We start from the raw sequence: 14,819 nt of genomic DNA, 5'->3' as shown, positions 1-14,819 counted from the left end.
CTTTTTTTTCCTGGGTTACCTAGACGCCATACCAAGGCAAGCATGGAGCCCGCTCAGCCCACCGCTGCTGTTGTGAGCATTGTAAACACCTTGCACATTACCCTGGAGTATGTGCAGAACTGGGCTAAGAGGCGCCAACACGAGGACGAGTGTGATGAGGACATGGACACAGACGTTCCTGAAAGCACGGGCTGTGGCAATTGGGACATCATGGCGACAATGGGGCTGGTTGATACAGTGGAATGCCGATTCTGGGCCCAGCAAACAAGCACAGACTGGTGGGACTGCATAGTGTTGCAGGTATGGGATGATTCACAGTGGCTGCAAAACTTTCGCATGGGTAAGGCCACTTTTCTTGAACTTTGTGAGTTGCTTTTCCCCCGCCCTGAAGCGCAGGAATACCAAGATGAGAGTTGCTCTGACAGTTGAGAAGTGAGTGGCGATAGCCCTGTGGAAGCTTGCAACGCCTGACTGCTACCAGTCAGTTGGGAATCAATTTGGAGTGGGCAAGTCTACTGTGGGGACTGCTGTGATCCAAGTAGCCAATGCAATCACTGACGTTCTGTTACCAAGGGTAGTGACTCTGGAAAATGTGCAGGTCATAGTCGATGGCTTTGCTGCAATGTGGTTCCCTAACTGTGGTGGGGCAATAGATGGAACACATATCCCTATCTTGGCACTGGACCACCTTGCCAACCAGTATATAAACTGCAAAGGGTACTTCTCAATGGTGCTGCAAGCACTGGTGGATCACAAGGGACGTTTCACTGACATCAGCGTGGGATGGCTGGGAAAGGTGCATGATGCTCACATCTTTAGGAACTCAGGGCTGTTCGAGCAGTTGCAAGAAGGGACTTACTTCCCAGATCAGAAAATTACCTTTAGGGATGTTGAAATGCCAATAGTTATCCTTAGGAACCCAGCCTACCCTTTGCTCCCCTGCTCATGAAGCCGTACACAGGCAGCCTGGACAGTAGTAAGGAGCAGTTCAACTGTAGGCTGAGCAAGTGCAGAATGGTGGTAGAATGTGCCTTTGGACATTTAAAAGCTTGCTGGTGCTGTTTGGTGACTAGGTTAGACCTCAGCACAACTAACATTCCCATTGTTATTGCTGATTGCTGTGTGCTCCATAATATCTGTGAGAGTAAGGGGGAGATGTTTATGGCGGGGTGGGAGGTTGAGGCAAATCGCCTGGCTGCTGGTTATGCACAGCCAGATACCAGGGTGGTTAGAAGAGCACAGGAAGGTGTGGTGCGCATCAGAGAGGCTTTAAAAACCAGTTTCATGACTGGCCAGGCTACAGTGTGACAGCTGTGTGTGTTTCTCGTTGCTGCAAACCCGCCCCCTTTGTTGATTTTAATTCTCTGTAAACCAACCACCCTCCCCCCCTTCGATCACAGTTGGCAAAGGAAATAAATTAACTATTGTTTTGAAACCATGCATTCTTTCTTTATTAATTTAAAAAAAAGAAGCGAGATAACTGACAAGATAGCCCGGGTGTGGTGTGGTGTGGGAGGAGGGAAGGACAAGGCTACATTGCTTATTGTAGCCACACTGCAAATCAAAACTGTTTGAATGACAGCCTTCTGTTGCTTGGGCCATCCTCTGGAGTGGAGTGGCTGGGTGCCCTGGGGCGGGGCGGGTGGCATGTGTTCTTGGGCGTCTGGGTGAGGAGGATATGGAACTTGGGGAGGAGGGCAGGCGGTTATACAATGGATGCAGCGGTGGTCTGTGCTCTTGTTGGTTTTCCTGCAGCTCCAACGGATGTTTCATTATGTCCATTTGCTCCCCCATTAGCTTCAGCATCACCTCCTGCCTCTACTCTTCGCACTCACTTAATGCTTTCCTGGCCTCTGTCACTGAATGCCTCCATGCATTAAGATGTGCCCTACCAGTGCGGGAGGACTGCATGAACTCGGAAAACATGTAATCGCGAGTGCCGTTTTTTGGCATTCTAATCTGCGATAATCTCAGGGACGGAGACGATAGAGGGAGCATAGAAACATTTACACCTGGGGGGACATAAAAAGGGAGAGTAAAATTTAAGACGATACATTTCTGAGAACAAAGGGGAGACTCTTTCACAATGAATCAAGCAATTCACAGCACTTGTGCTTTACGTACAAGGTCGCATTTTGCCTTTTATATTGAGCGCCTGCCGGTATGGTGACACATTTCACACGGCTGGGTGACAGAATTTGGTTTCCAGGCAGCCATGGTAAGCCTTTTGGTATGCAGGGTTGGCTTTTTCCTCCTTCATAACATGTGGGAATGGTTTCAGACTGCAGCACCATCCTTTCCCATAGCAAGCAATGCCGGTTGGGTTTCACATTTGAAAGAAGGGGCTGCGGTTTTCGGGTGGATGTGCAGCACACACCTCCCCCCACCCCACCACGTGGCTATTCTCTGGGATGATCCCTTCACCCCTCCCCCCGCTGCGTGGCTATTCTCCAGGATGATCCCTTTTAGCCAAGCGCAAACAACACAGCCTGAACGGGGTCCTTTTACTGTTCCCTTACAAAAAATTCCCCTATTTCAACCAGGTGACCATGAATTATATCACACTCCTGAGATAAAGACTGAATGTTGCTTGAATGCAACCAAAACCCAGGACCATTCACAGCCATGCTTTGTGTTGCAGTGATTCCAGACTACTTTATACTGGCTTGGTATGGTAAAGTGTTATACCATGGAGGACAAAATAAGGCAGCCCTCCCCAGAAACCTTCTGCAAAGGCTTTCAGAGTACCTCCAGGAAAGCTTCATGGAGATGTCCCTGGAGGATTCCTGCTCCATCTCCAGACACGTTAACAGACTTTTCCAATAGCTGTAGTGGCCGCTAATGCATCCGAATTCTTCAGGGCAAATCAAACATTAAACACTATTGCTTTTAAACCTTGTACTGTAGTTACAAATGTGCACTCACCAGAGGTTCCTTCTCTGGCTTCAGGGTCGGGGATCCCGCCTTGGGAGCGTATTGGCTTCAGGATGATGAAAAGGTCCTGCTGCCGGGGAGAACGGATTCACTGCTTTCCTGCTGCGCATTCTCCTCCTCCTCTTCCTCGTCCACAAAATCCTCCTCCCTGTTGCGTGAGACTCCCCCTTGCAGGTGTCCACGGACAGTGGCGGGGTAGTGGTGGGGTCCCCCCTTAGAATGCCATGCAGTTGATCATAGAAGCGGCAAGTATGGGACTCTGACGCTGATTGACCATTTGCCTCCTTTGTCTTTTGGTAGGCTTGCCTGAGCTCCGTAACTTTCTCACGGCACTGCTGTGTGTCCCTGTTGTAGCCTCTCTCCACCATGCTCTGTGCGATTTTGGCATATATATTAGCATTTCTTCTTTTTGATCGGAGTTCGGCCTACACAGATTTTCCTCCCCATACAGCAATCAGATCCAGTGTCTCCCTTTCAGTCCATGCTGGAGCTCGTTTGCGATTCTGGGGGAACTGCATGGTCACCTATGCTGTTGAGCTCTCCACGCTGATCAAACAGGAAATGAAATTCAAAATTTCCCGGGGCTTTTACTGTGTACCTGGCTAGTGCATCAAAGTGCTGTCCTGAGCAGTCCCATTGGAGCATTCTGAGATAGCCCCCGGAGGCCAATACCATTGAATTGCGTCTGCACTACCCCAAATTTGACCCAGCAAGGTCGATTTTCATGCTACTCCTCTCACCAGGGAGGAGTACAGAAGACTATTTTAAGAGCCCTTTAGGTCGACGGAATGGGGTTGGTTGTGTAGACGCATTCATTTTAAAATTGACCTAATGCGGCTAAATTCAACCTAACTCTGTAGTATAGACCAGGGCTTGGAGACAGTTATATTGTTGGATGTTTATTGGAAAAGAATTATAGGTAGAATATATAAAAATGTATATAATTTGAACATCCTAGATTCTCGGGGTATATTTTAAACCCTTTTCTGTATGCTCCGAGTGAAAACACATAAGTGTCCTGGATTTTATGGTAGTTTCTGAATCCAGGGCAAATCAACCTCCCTGTTCATTCTGTCGATGAGAGAGAGAGAGAGAGAATCAATCTCCATATACCCTTCAGCCTTGGGGAAAGTGCACGTTTGAATGTATTCTATTTTTTTGGTCATTAAAAAGCCAAACACAGTAAGTTCTACGTAGATGCCTCCTGTAAAGAGCCCTGGATATCTAATCCCTGTGTGGTGTAATCGACTGCAGTGCTCTGATTGATGTAGGTGTCAATTATTATGCAGCACAATCTGGCGAGAACCTGCTAGCAGCTCCTAGCTCAGCATTGTTTCTGGCTTAGATGAATTTGCGGTGGAACTGGATCACAGTGTAATGTCTGATCTTGGATCTTATCAACATTTTCAATGGCTAACTTTCTAAGAAGTAGGCAAAAAGTCAGGCAACTCACAGAAACTAAAACTAATTAAACTAGAGCCAACAATTTTTAAGGAAGAATGTTATTAAAGCAGAAATATCTTACTGAAGTGTGCAATAAAAATGTATGGATTAAAATGTTTATATAAATAGTGAGAGGAAGAATAAAACAATAGTCACTTTTTTTTTAAACTAAAAGGAAAATGTTAGTCTGCCTAACCTTGTAAAACGTGTTTCAATGTTGGAGGTAGCATAGTCGAGTGGACTGTGTATGGGACTGGGAGCCAGGAAAGTGTAATTTCACTTCTGCTATTGGCTGTATGACTTTGAGCAAATATTAACCTCTTGGTTAATATGCTTAATATCTACTACAGTGGGATATTATGAGATTTTGTTACAGAATATCTATGCAATATTGTATATGTTCTAAGTATTTCATAATGGCCATTCCTTATGATTTATAGTAATGCAAATTATTGGCAGTCTTTGAAATAGTACACTTGAGAATACCAAAAATTCTTGAGTGTACTAAACATCACGTTATTTTTTTCATAGGGAGAGAACTTGTGCATTTTTTTAAATTGGATCATTTCTAGTGTAATCTTGAGACTAATTAGCAGAGCAGTGAGTTTTAGTCCATCCTGCTTTTAAATTCAATTGTCCATTCACATTTAGTGCACTAGAGCATAACTTCTATTTTTTAGTAGTCATTATTTGAAAGAGCCTGATTTTACACTATAATTAATTTTTAAAGGAAGGAAAAATGTCATGGTATCTTTGACATTGAACTATATATAGGTCAAGGGATAGGTATAGCATAATGTAAAGATTCTAGTTTTCAGAGAATAGTAACTATGGCAAAATTTTCAAAAGTGACTAGTGACAGACTAGCCAAGTGCCATGCATTTTTTTGGTGGTAGCACATCATGAGATAGACTCATCCTTCCCCTCATGAAATACTTGTTGGTATTCAGGAATGTCCATTGGTCTGGGAGTTAGAAGATCTTTGGTTCACATCTCACTCCTTTTACTAAGTGGTATTCATGTTGCTGTGAAGTTCACATCCAGGGCAAATTCTAGGGTTTGGGGGAGCTAGGTGATCACTGATTGGCTGACTGTTTCTTTTCGTTTTTTGTTTGCTCAGCCGTGTGTGGGATGGTGCCAGCGTGGTGCTCAGCTTCAGAAATTTGTTTTCTTTGAAGTCATCTTCCACTTCAGAAACTCTGTGTTCTGCTTCACCTGTCCATCTGAATCTCTGTCATGGTGGTCTATAGGATGGAAACTATAGATTTAATTTCAACTTTTTTTGCAGCCGCCTGTTGTGGGACAGTCATCAACTGCGTTCCATCAGGCTCAGGCACTATCTTGATTGTAGAAGTTGGGGAGGCAGATCTTTGGGTTTTTTGGTGCTTTTGGAATCAGGGGAAGATGCGAACTACAGGGCATCTTGGGGGTTTCAGTAGTCTGGTGCAATATTTCTTGGGGTTAGATGTTGTGTTTTAGGGGACAGTGTTTGTGGATTCCAGTGGGCCTCTTTAGAGCTCAAGAAACCTGCATCCACATTGGTTTCAGTGCCCTCTGGTGTCCCTAAATATTTCCTGTATTAGAGCTGGCCTCTCAATTTTCTTTGTTCACTTTTAAAACAAATGCATATGAAGTGCAAATGTCAGAGCAGTTTTTTAAAATATATGCATTATTTTAGTGAGTGACTAAGCTTGGTCAAAAATTTAAAATTTTAGCTTGTGTATTTTGGGTAGTTAATTGTGGGGGGGTTTTAAATACAGCCTCCTTTTTTCGCAGGGTGGGGTGGGGTGGGGGGTGGTCTCTTTTTTGGAAACAGGCATAAATTGGATACAGGCCCAATGTGCTAAGCATTGTATAAATATGTGAATTTAGAGCATTTTCTCATAACGTAAAAGTCAGTTTGTAAATAGAAATAATAGCTTAATCCTTATGACTATTCTCTCTTCTCCCTGCAGAGACATAACATACAACATTTCCCTGGAAGCTGTGACGACACTTCTTGTCTTCCTTTCCTGCCAACTATTTCACAAGGAAATTCTGCGAGAGAGCGTCATTCATAAATACCTGATGTGTGGCCGATGGTATGTCACCTTAGACTGTTGCATTCGACACAGAGAAAAGCAAATAGTTTTTCATGCTGTTGATAAACTTCTGTTTTGTGTTCATAGATTGTTGTACTTGTAGACAGTGTAAGGAGAGGAAAATGTAATAAGTTTTATTGCATTATGCTGCCATTTTAAAAATAAAAAAACAAAAAACTCAAAACATTTCCAAATGTTAGTGAATTGTTTCACATTTAAGGTTCCCCATACCCTGGTTTCAGTACAGCTTTATTCTGGATCCCATTTGCCCTTCTCATAGAATATCAGGGTTCCAAGGGACCTTATAACTTGATATGTATCATTTATACATTTTATTAATGACTTAAAACTTTTATTTTAAAAGAAGTCGTTTACTTTTTATTTTTATATTTATCTGTGGGCTTTTCTATAGTATTCCTCTCTCTCTATAGTACCTGAGTGCCTCAAAAATGCTCCTGAATTATTCCCTATTAGATAAGGAAGTATGAACCCTATTTGTATAGATGGGGAAAGTGAGAGACAGAGGCTTAGTAGGCCCTGATCTTGTAAACACTGAATCATGTACTTAACTTTACTTACATGAGTAGTCCCATTGGCGTTGGAGAATTTAGGTAATTAATTCTGAATTGTTTTTAAACATATTGCGGTGGTTTCCCTGTCTTTAATTCATTTAGTTCCAACTTCTTTACCACTAACAGTCACTGAGGTGAGGTCATGTGTTTCGCTAATCAATGTAAATTGGTCGCAACTAGTTTCGTAACTATAAATGTTGGAGAAAATACAGTCTACCTGGGGGAGGGATAGCTCAGTGGTTTGAGCATTGGCTTGCTAAACTCAGGGTTGTGAGTTCAATCCTTTAGGGGGCCATTTAGGGATTTGGGGCAAAAATTGGGGATTGGCCCTGCTTTGAGCAGGGGGTTGGACTAGATGATCTCCTGAGGTCCCTTCCAACCCTGTGATTCTGTGATTCTGTTTTGTGTAGCCAAAATGCCGAGGAATAATGGAATAAGTACCGTATATTTTCTTTCACTGAATAAAAATGTTCTTCTTGGGGGGCGAAATATGATGGAGCAAATTGAAGGGACACTAGCAGTTTAAAAATCATACTGAAAACAAACATAAGTCTGTAGTCCCCAGTCCTGCAAGTGATTTCATACAGTGCCCTGTTGAAGTCAGTGGTGCTCTTCAGGAGTCCACTTGTGCAGAGCTGCTTGTTGCAGTATTATTACATTACGGATAACATCATAGATTATTAAAAGTGAAAGAATATTTTTTAAAAAACCACTTTCCTGTGTGCTATTTATGCTCTAGCTTTAAACTGTAAGAGAAACAAAAAGTAAACACTGACAATATTAGCTGTAGACAGTAATTCTCCTGTAGATCTGCTGTTGCTGCTTGCTCCTTTCTATATAGCTGATGGAGTGCTTGGCACACAAGTACAGCAATGGGCAAATCAACATAAGTGTTGGGATGGATAAAAAACCCAGATTTTAAAAATTTAAATTAAATAGAGATTTATTAATTAAAAATAGATCTATTAAAATTACATTTGAAACTGACAACATATATTAAGACCTAAATTTATAATCTATTACAATAATTGAAATTAAATATAAAAATATGAAGCAGTACATGTTTGCTGCGAAGTTTCAAAGGGAGTCAAGCCACTGAACTGGTGGAAATCACTGTCAAGTACTCCTTTTCTTTTTGTCTAAGCATGGGGAACCAGAGTTTGCTAAGGTGCTAAATCAGCTTTTGAAAGCAGTAACCTCATCTGCAGCCGCACAGAGAATATTTTCTTCATTTCAGGTTATTGAACTAGTTTATTCAAAGTTAATAAACCAAATGAGAGTTGAAAAAGCAGGAAAGCTTGTTTTCCTCTTCCAATCTATGGATAAAAACTAATGTGAGAGGACGAGAGCTACTAATTCTATAATCTTTAAGGACATGGTGATCAGAAACAAACAGTTCAATTCACTAATTACAAATACTTCCTTGGTTTACAAAAATCAATTTAAAATGAAAGATATGTTTTCATAGACTTTTTTGTATGTAATCAGCACATTTAAGGCAGTTCTATTTAATAAAAAATGTTTTTTGTTCATTTTCAAATTAATTTGATTTTCCAGCCAAATAGAGCTTGGCACGTATCACAAGTAAAATAGTAGTCAACTAGTAAAAAGTTAAGCTATACAATTGCTTAAATAAATGAGTGTACAGTGTATCCTCCTGGTTAGCAAGAAACAACACTAAATTTAGTGTAAATGTTCTATGTAGTTGCAAATCAAACATTTTAATAGTTATCAACCAGTGAGATTCAACCTGTCTTTAGGAAAATAAATAAAATGTAAAAATGCAAAACACAATGAAAATCTATTACTTAAATCATGGTTTCTTGCTTGTTGTTTAAAATCTGTGATTTAAATTGCTTTGATTTAAATCAATCCACTCTAATACGTTTTAATGTCCTTAAGATGGAGAAAATGACCAGCATCAGAAGAGACTCTTTAAACAAGTATCTATAACCCTGGCTACCATTTACATTCTGGAGAATAAAAGGAGCCATCAAACCTATAACTTTGTCAAGTTGCATACCTCACTAAGTTTCCCTTTTAAAGAGAAGAATGGTGGTCTTGTGGATGAAGCATTGGGCTGCGAGAGGAAATACCTGGGATCTATTCCTGGCTGTCTCTGCCACTCTCAACTATTCCAGTCTTTATTTGTCTCAGATATTTCTTTAGAACCCATTGCCATAGCACTTAATAATAATCTGCCATAATTTCTACTTTCTTGGCTTTATGTTTAAGTAGTGAATATTGGAAAACCACTTTGAAGATGCAAGGCTCTAAGAATTTTATGGCATTTATTTTTTTCTCTTAAATCACTATAGTACAGGAAAAATTATATTAAACATACTTATGTCTTATTTAACCTCAGGCAAGATACTTAGTTTCATTGTGCCTCAGCTTCCCCATCTGTAAAACAGGGATGTTTACTGAATTAAGCTTCTGTGGGTTAAGTAATGTCTGCAGAGATCATTAAGTTGCTTGGATGGAATGCACTGTAGTGGTGCTAAATATTCCAGTTCTGAGTTTTTATTCACATGGTTAATACCTGCCCTGTTGTGCAAATATATTTATATTAATCTCTCTTTTAAGTTCTAGTGCAATTACCAATGTGGTTACTTCATGTACTTTGATAAATATTAGATTTCTTTCTTTTCAGTCTCCCATACACCAGCAGACTTGTGAAAACATTATTATATAACTTCATTAGACAAGAGAGAAGCCCTCCCCCAGGTTCCCATGTCTTCCAGCAGCAGACAGATGGAGGAGGATTGCTTTATGGTTTTGCATCAGGGGTGGCAAGTAAGTCTTATCTTTCCTCTAAACAGCTACCTAAATCTGTAGTTTGTGTAATAAATTTTTGTATACATGCAATTCATTTCCTTTTGCAGCAATAATACCTGTACCTGTGATTGTGGGGACTTAACCAGTAGCAGGGAGGAGTGAGCAGGAGCAGGGCTCAGCAGCGGAGGGGAGGGCTTTTTTTGCAGGTTTTAATAGGTCTGAGGACAGATCTGGAAGGTGGAGCTGGAACTCAGCAAAGTTAGAAATAATTCAGAATCTCTGCCACTCTCAAGTAGTCTAGTCATTATCAATCCAGAATATTTCTATAGAACCCATCGCCATAGCACTTAAAGAATAATAATCTGCCATAATTTCTACCTCTTTGGCTTTATGTTTAAGTAGTGAATATTGGGAAACCACTCTGAAGATGTAAGGCTCTAAGATTTATGGCAGTTATTGTTTTCTCTTACATTACTCTACTACAGGAAAAATTACATTAAATATGTTAAGTGTAATAACAAGGGAAAGCTCCCAGGATATGATATGAATCAGTCTTGTAAGCCATCCTTTTCTGGATGTCTGCTATAGTTCAAAGTAATTGTGTCTCTGCAATGATTGCGGATAAGTCTTAACTGCAGCATTGCACATGGTGGAAAGGTTGTCACATGCATTTTATTTTCATTTTCCTCTTGTTTAGAAGTGTATTGAAAAAAAATTAATTAGCAATAATTATGCCTGTACTTCTGCCAAATTACACATTGCACGATATGTAAAATGTTGACCATAAACTGATTGACCCTTTAACACAGAGGTGGGCAAACTACGGCCCGCGGGCCACGTTTGGCCCATCCTGTCTGGCCCCTGATCTCCTGGCCTGGGAGGCTAACCCCTGGCCCCTCCTCCCCCGCAGCCAGGCTGGCACTGCTCTGAGCAGCATGGTAAGGGGGCCGGGGCCGGGGGTTGGATAAGGGGCAGGGGTCCTGGAGGGGTAGTCATTGGACACGGAGCAGGGGGCGGAGGTTTGGGGGTGGTGGTGGTCAGGGGACGGGGAACAGAGGGTGGTTGGATAGGGCAGAGGTTCTGGGGGGTGGCAGTCAGGGAACAGGGAGCAGGGGGGGTTAGATAGGGGGTGGAGTCCTGGGGGGTGGTTAGGGGCAGGGGTCCCAGGAGGGGGTGGTCATGGGACAAGGAGCCGGCGGTCGGGGTTTGGAGGGGTTGGAGGTTCTGGGGGTGCAGTCAGAGGATGGGAAGTGGGAGGGGGCAGATAGGAGGCAGGGGCCAGGCTGTTTGGGGAGGCACAGCTTTCCCTACCCAGCCCTCCATACAGTTTTGCACCCCGATGTGGCCCTCGGGCCAAAAAGTTTGCCCACCCCTGCTTTAACACCTCTGATCGTTTTAATTTTGGATTATACATTTTATTTTTTGTGGTTAAATAGGAAGCAACAAACTTACATAATTAGCTATTTGTTAAAAAGAAAAGGAGTACTTGTGGCACCTTAGAGACTAATAAATTTATTTGAGCATAAGCTTTCGTGAGCTATAGGCAAGGTATATAAACTGAGTACAATGTAGCTTCTTGTGGTTTGGTCTTCTCCTTAAAAACGCAGAAGTACTGTGTGCTGAGACGATACTAAAGGTCCTATGTCATCTTCCTAAGAGTAGGGGTTTTTCCTACTGTCCTTGATAAGTTTTTAATCTGTCTTAATTTTGTGCTGAGTTCTGGCTTGTTGTTGCCCTCGTCAACCCCCAAAGGGCGTTGTATTTCTGCATCTGTGTGTTCAGTATATAGTTTGCAAAGTCCTTTGAGATGAGTAGTGCTACATAATAGGAAGAAGAGAATATATCTACTACGTTAAATAAACGTACATTTCTTTTTTTTAATCTGACCAGTTAAATGACTACTCTGTGCAAGTGTGTTGCTACTGGACTGTAGGCTTTTTATTTTATTCTTTTGTACAATCCTTTCAGTGACTGCTTTTCTGAGGTGTATTAAAGTTCAGACCCTGAGTAGTTTGCCGGGAAATACTTTACAGTCAAACTGGGACTATATATCTGGATCTCCTCATGGAAGCAGTAAAAGAGCATTCTTTTTAGTATATAGTGCTAAACATGGTGCTATTTACACATAAAGAGATATAGTCACACACATCTTTATATCTGTTAGCCCATATTTCTTTTCTAATTTCAAATTCTGTTTACAGTTTTGTAACAGGGAAATATACTGACACTGACAATGTTTGAATGGTGCCCAGAATCTGTCATAAAGCAGTTGTTTCCCTTGCAATATAATTTGACACTTCTTTATTAAATAACTGAACATTTATGTATACATACATTGTTCATAAAAAATCAGGTTATTCTGAGGGTCCTGACACCCCAGCCCCTGTTCTACCCACAAATCCACTTTTCTTCCTCTTATTTAAGTCTTAGAAGGATATAGTGATAATTACTTAAAAACTGCTTAAAAAGTGATGGTTTGTGATCTTGTTTATGACATGGAAAACAACCTTTACTGTATATTTTCTTGATTCCTAATGTTCCTCCCAATCTTTTTGTTTCTTTCCATGTCTTCCTCCATAGTCCCAGGCTTTCAAATCATGCTCCAATATCTGCCCACTTCAAAGGGACATCAGCTACCATGGACAAATTAGGGATTTTTTTGTCTACAATCATTTTTAAGCAAGCTGATCTCTACAGATGTTTTGTTTACCCCTTCAGCTTTCCATCATATGAAGCTTGACCTTGTAGGAACTTTCTCACTGGCCCTATGAATCCTAGAGAGAGAGACGTATTTGAAAAGAACAAATTCAAAACACTATTTAGACTTTACTCCCCTCTGACAAATTTTGAATGCTCTTTGGCCTCTAGTGTCAACAGACCAAACCACGTGTAAAGTCACTTTCAGAATGTGCTGATACATGGATTCATGGTTTTCTTTGTGTAACATAATCATTGTTCAAAATCTGGGGGAGACAACGTGAACTTGTGTTTTGAAATAAATCTCAAATTACTCCTGGGGGAATGCTGTGCCACTGTGTGTGCACAGAATTCATGTCCCCTGCAGATTTCTTTACTTCTCTGCAGAAAAATGACTTCTGACGAGGAAGCAAAGGGTAGCCACAAGAGTGGTCACACACCCTTCCCCTGTAGGGCGGGCCCGTTGTTTCAGGCACCCAGAGCAGCTGGCAGAGAGGTAAATCACTGTGGGCTCGTACCCTGCTCTGGGCTCAGCTGCTAGTCCCAGCTGGGGTGGGGGTGGGAGAGGGTGTCGGATCCACCCCTAGACTCCCCTTCTGGCTGCAGGAAGCTCCACAGCCCGCATCGCTTCTCAGCCGTGAGGGGGGGAAAAGGTCACTGTATGGGGAGCTGTTCTCCCATCCGCCCTACCCCTCCATACCCAGACCCCCCTGCCAACCCTCACCCCCCCGCATCTGAACCCCCACTCCACCAAGCCTCACCCTCCCCGGAGTCTGGACCCCCTGTGAGCTCCTCCCCCTGCACCCAGACCACCCGCTGCTGAGCCCCCTCTTGACTTTGCACCCCGGTGAGCTCCCCCGCACCTGAACTACCCTGACGAGCCTTCACCCCCACCCTCCCACTAAGCCCCAACCACCTGCACCTGGACCCCACCCCACCAAGGCCCACTCTCCCAGCACCAAAGTTCCCTTTAAGCTGTGCGGCCATCGAAGAGTCAATCAAGTGCCACACACTTGATTAGTAGAACCGTGCACAGCGGTGACGTGTGTTCAGGTGCCCCTCCCCCTGCTGCCGCACTGCTCCTGCGCTCTGCTTTGGAGCCCTTGGCCAGCTGCTCCAAAGACCCTCTTGCTTTCTGTGCAGGGCGGAGTGGGGGGTGTGCTGATGTCAGGGTGTCCCCTCCCCCATCTAACCTCCATCCAAGTTCCACATCTCTGCAGAGCCGGGGAGCGGGGACAGGGCTTAGGAGTTAGATGTGGCTGCGGTCTGTAGGAGCCTTCACTGGTGAGTGCTTCTCTGCTTAAAGAGACAGTCTCTCATACACTTCCCCAGCAGCCAGCACACACACACTCTCTGTCTCTTTCACAATCGCCTCCCAACACATATTTGTGTTATTGTTTTTGTTGTTACTTGGTACTTCCTGCAATGCACATATATTCTCTGTAACTTTACTCTTTCAAAGTGCTGTTGTTTTAGTTTTTTGACTGGTCTTTGCATTTCATAATTTTATTTCTCCCTTATGCTTAAATTTAATTCTTTGAGTACTGAGTTCTAAAATGCCTAACCTGTCCTAACGAGAGTAATTATCCCTATTATAACTTTTTAAAAATATATATTGTATCTAGGTTTTTTGTTTCTTCTGGTGGCGCATAACCTCACATTTACCTTGATATTGGTGCACATAACAAAATTCATTCCACACGTGGGTGGAAAAAATTAGAGGGCACATTGCCAGAACCTGGACTTACCCGTGCTGAGTCCTATCCGCCCTACTCTCAGACCCTCCCCTCTGCCGAGTCCCAACTATCCACTCACCTGGATCCCCCTGCACCTGGAATCTTCAGTGTGCCCCTATGCATCCAGATCCCCCACACATTCAGACCCCTCACCAAGCTGTCTGCACCCAGATTGCCCCACATTGAACCCTCTCACCCCACACCAAGCTCTCCACATTTGGATCCTGCTGGGCTGAACCTACTTGCCCCACACCTGGATTGAGGCCCAGGGTTGGATATGCAAGGGAGACTTTGTCCCTCTTGCTTGTTGTCTTGGTGCACCTAGTGTGGAGGAGTAGGGCCCCGGGCTGTTTCTGGGTAGTGCACTGTCAAGAGTCAGGTGCAGCCGCACTGCAGAGTCTGTGTTCTGGGGTGGGTGGGGGGGCCTACAGAGTGATCTCCCATCTCTGTGCAGCCTATGCTCCCCACTGCTCCCCAATGGTGGAGCCTTCACAATTACGTATTGATAAATTAAATATGCAGAATTTTGCAGAATTTTAAAGTATTATGCACAGAATTATTTTTTTGGGGTGCAGAAT

The 14,819-nt window shown here is 42.9% G+C and overlaps 1 protein-coding gene and 1 long non-coding RNA gene across 5 annotated transcripts in view; one reads left to right on the top strand and one right to left on the bottom strand.

Annotated features, from left to right (window-relative positions):
- The window catches only part of DYM (dymeclin), a 389,914-nt gene that overhangs the window by 97,343 nt on the left and 277,752 nt on the right, over positions 1-14,819 (top strand). For all 3 annotated transcript variants that reach the window (XR_006281709.1, XM_038401598.2, XM_043515244.1), the window contains exons 8-9: positions 6,333-6,458; positions 9,684-9,826. Coding sequence is in view for 2 of the 3 variants with exons in the window: in XM_038401598.2 (XP_038257526.1) it covers positions 6,333-6,458; positions 9,684-9,826 (269 nt within the window). In the remaining variant the exon portion in view is untranslated. The remainder of the gene's footprint in view (positions 1-6,332; positions 6,459-9,683; positions 9,827-14,819) is intronic.
- Positions 1,950-2,971, bottom strand: LOC122460421. 2 transcript variants are annotated; one of them, XR_006281712.1, is made up of 2 exons: positions 2,926-2,971; positions 1,950-2,012 (listed from the first exon to the last, which is right to left on the bottom strand). It is a non-coding gene; the product is annotated as an uncharacterized LOC122460421 (long non-coding RNA). The 2 variants fall into 2 exon arrangements; XR_006281711.1 differs by lacking the exon at positions 2,926-2,971 and adding an exon at positions 2,749-2,796.

This window comes from Dermochelys coriacea, chromosome 5 (genome assembly GCF_009764565.3).
Source record: "Dermochelys coriacea isolate rDerCor1 chromosome 5, rDerCor1.pri.v4, whole genome shotgun sequence".
Lineage (NCBI taxonomy): Eukaryota > Metazoa > Chordata > Testudines > Dermochelyidae > Dermochelys > Dermochelys coriacea.
The sequence above is the reverse complement of the archived record's forward strand: the minus strand, read 5'-3'. Positions and strand labels throughout refer to the sequence as shown.